At 33.9% G+C, this 3507-nt stretch overlaps 1 protein-coding gene across 2 annotated transcripts; it reads right to left on the reverse strand.

Annotated features, from left to right (window-relative positions):
* Positions 1-982: 982 nt before the first annotated feature.
* LOC114162819 (STAY-GREEN-like protein) lies at positions 983-3253 on the reverse strand. Of its 2 annotated transcripts, none has more exons than XM_085666294.1 (5): positions 2901-3253; positions 2048-2224; positions 1783-1968; positions 1414-1560; positions 983-1312 (listed from the first exon to the last, which is right to left on the reverse strand). In XM_085666294.1, exons 1-5 carry the CDS (start codon positions 3057-3059, stop codon positions 1208-1210), a joined length of 774 nt encoding a protein of 257 aa, XP_085522420.1. In that variant the 5' UTR covers positions 3060-3253; the 3' UTR covers positions 983-1207. The 2 variants fall into 2 exon arrangements, with proteins under 2 accessions (XP_085522420.1, XP_027902599.1); XM_028046798.2 differs by having other exon boundaries at positions 1783-1941; positions 2901-3248.
* Between the last annotated feature and the right edge of the window lie 254 nt (positions 3254-3507).

Consider the following 3507-nt stretch of genomic DNA (forward strand, 5'->3'; position numbering starts at 1 on the left):
ATTGATTTCTTTTTCAAAATACTCTTCAATTAAAATTCTATTTTTAATGCTTTTTCTATTCTTGACATAAAGTTATAATGAATGGCATCAAAACTAATTTTATTTATTTTTGTGTTAAAAATTATTTTATGAATAAAATTAGAAGATTTTAAAAATGTTTTTAATTAGCACTAGTTAGTTTATTATTTGGATTAAAAAGAGTATAAGTTATCAATAAATTCTTTTCTGATTTTATTTCAATAACTTTTTGGACAACTTCTATGAAAATTACCCTTATTCGTTTCAAAAAGTATGAAATTATATCTAGTATCGTGACTAAGGACATAATTTATTATGTATTAAACATTAACTATTATAAGATTTTACTTTCATCAACTAAGGCGAGTCTGCTGGTGATCTGGTCCTGCGATGTGATACATATACCATTTATCCATGGCAACTACTTCCTGCACCTCATCAAATTTATACTCCTACCCTGAAAAAAAGTTTAAAAATTATTTACTATGTCCTAAAAAATAAATTCCAAAATTATTTATTATGTTTCGAAAAATAAATTCCGGAATGGCAGGGTACTGGAAGAAAATGGTAGGGTTTAGAACGAAGCTGCCTTTATTCATATTTAGAGAAAAATTGTATACATGGTTTGGCACCATGATTTGTTGAAGAAAATAAGTGAAAGACAAAGTATACCAATTTCACTAATTTATCTCATGATAATCGAAGATTGGATTTTTAAAATCAGTGCAGGATACAAATAAAATTATAATATAATTTCTTTAAATTCTACTTTTTTATTTTCATTTTATTTCTCTTAAAACCAAACACTTCATATGTCTTCAATCTCTGCTAAACACAAATTTAATGTTGAGAATGATCAGTGTATCATTATTTAATTTTAAAATTTAGTGAGGAAGATAGTCTTTGGCGCAGTTGACAAAGATCACAGACATGTGAATTGAGTTGGCAGATTGCAATGGTCACATAAATCAGAAAAGCAAATTAATTGCCTTGGCGGCACAAGAATTCTGTTTTTTGTGTAACTTTACATTTTTTCTTGTTTTGAGTCTTCCCAAAGATACATAGTTTGGTTTTGGGATTAGTTCATTCCTGCAAGCTGAATTTTCCTCTGTCTAGCCCACCTGAAATTCTGAGCTGTGGAAAGAATTGGGATAAAGACAAATAATCCAAGTTATGGATTTGACACAGTTCAAAGAAGAAAAGCAAAAAGAGCTTGAAAAATGGATTTTGGGCTCCGCCACTTTTCAGGATTATCTCTACTTATGGACCCTTGGAACTTGTTCGCTTGTTTTCCCTGAAGAAACAAGATACATATTTAGAAAATGAATATCCTAAATGTAATGAATGTGTTTGCTGAAAGGACTAGAAAAAACTGAAAAATCTTTATTTCAATACCTCCATTGCATCCTTGAGAGGTCCCCAACATTCCATTCTGTTGTAATTTTGTGAGCTAGAATGAAAATATACTCTAACTATAGAATCCAGCAATTCGGGGTGCTCACGAAAGAGTGCAGAATCTCCAAAATGAATTGCTTTCAGAACCTGCCATACTCAAGTCATTTTTCAGCATAGGCATGGTTATAAGTTTTTTTAGAATATGATCTTCAGGAAACAGAAACCTCCTCAATATTCAATTGAAGGAACGAGTTCAGCATATAGCAGACAGAACACAAGTTGCACAAACATGCAGGATTAAAGTGGAAGTTTAGAAGGATTTCAGATTTTTATGTTTTGATGTGATCTATAAGTTAAATGCAAACTTACCAGAGGCATTTCCTTGGAGAATATGTGATATCTAAATTCCGCAGCCAGGTCCGAGAAGGAATTGGGACCACTGACAAAGCAATGAACATGTAGGCACATTTCATTTTGCACTTTCTTCCATTCAGCTACAACATCATCCTTCTCGTACCACCCTCTCAACTGTTCGGCACATGAAATACCTATTAACTAAGAGAACTAATGTTCTTGTTCAAAACCTGTTCTAGGTTTCCAAGCCGAGCATGAAATAATGAGAATAGGAACCAACCTGTTCTAGGTGGATCACATTGGATACTGCTAATGTCAGATTAGCTGTAAAATCGCAGTGGGAAAGAATGTAGGTTCTGGGAAGAATACTTGCATATTTGCTTGTCTGATCTTCCAATAGAACAACCTTCAGTTTGGAAGCTTCAAATTTTGCTGTTGGAACCAAGAGCCTAACAGCCTAATAATAATATAAAATCCCTCTTATACAACTTACAAGGAATATCAATGAAGCTTATAACAAATCAAATAGTAATCTTAGGTATAGCTATATGAAAAGTTGTAAGCTTAAACTGAGTTCAACAAAGAGAAGGAAGCTATTTGGTGGTGTTTTCATTTCGGATTATAATCATTGACTATTGCGAGAAATCAATTGGATGGATCTCAAATTGCGAATAATTGTCTCATGGAGCATATTGGTTTTGTGCATGAATCTAAATAGATTGAAGTTGTTTATCCACAATTCACTGATGACTGTAACACAGCCCCTAGTCACAGAATGCAATAGCAACTGGCCAATATAAGTCAAAATCATTGACAGCTACAATCTTAATATTTCAACAGATCAGGTAGTGAAATACAGGAAGCACAATTCCTTCTATACATTTCACATGAGTAATGATAAATTCACCCCTTTTATCATACATAATGAAATAGCAGATAGACAAGACGCTAAGCAAGCAAATTGATAACCTTAATGGCCTACAAAACTAGCGACATTAAAAATACAGTTTATACATATAACAAAAGAACAAAAATTTCCCTAATGTTAGACATTAAATTCAAAATGCAGGCAGATAACAGCGAATGCAAGACGGTGGCAGGACTGATCAAAGTAAAAAAAGAAAGACGGGGACCTCAGAAACAAGGGTATTGTAGGATGGTGTGGCGTTGGTGATGGACAAGAGGAAGGGTCTGCATCTTGTGGATAATGGTTTATACATGGCATGGTTGGTGCTGAAGAACTCTCTCGTTTGTGAAAATAAAAAGGCATTGTAAGCACATTGACATGCCATTGAAGATGCATAACACAAAGCTGCTCTTCATGTTTCAGAGGCTACCATTTCTTCTTCTCAAGACCGAAAGAAAAAACAGCGATGGAGAAAGAAAGAGAGTAAAGTGATGTGAGAAAATTGGTGTTCGTGGTTTGGTTCGTCATGTGGACTGTGATTCAGACCCCACACTCGAAAATCTCCATCACTCTATTCCTTCCACAAGATTTTTTTTTTTGTTTTAGTAAATCATTAGAAAATAGAAATTATATATATCATAAACACAGTGCATGATTTGAGAATGGAATGGTACGTTGTGCTGTGCCACGTCCTGAAAGAGCTCAAATTTTCGATAACATGTTGTGGATAATGTAGTGACGTGGCATTACGTGAGTCAACAGTTCGGTGTGAAGCGAATTGAGATCTGCTTGGGCTTCAACAGTTGCTTCCTGCACCTACACATTTCTTCATC

Source organism: Vigna unguiculata, chromosome 9, assembly GCF_037176805.1.
Source record: "Vigna unguiculata cultivar grain cowpea cultivar isolate G323 ecotype 2 chromosome 9, ASM3717680v1, whole genome shotgun sequence".
Classification (NCBI taxonomy): Eukaryota; Viridiplantae; Streptophyta; class Magnoliopsida; order Fabales; family Fabaceae; genus Vigna; species Vigna unguiculata.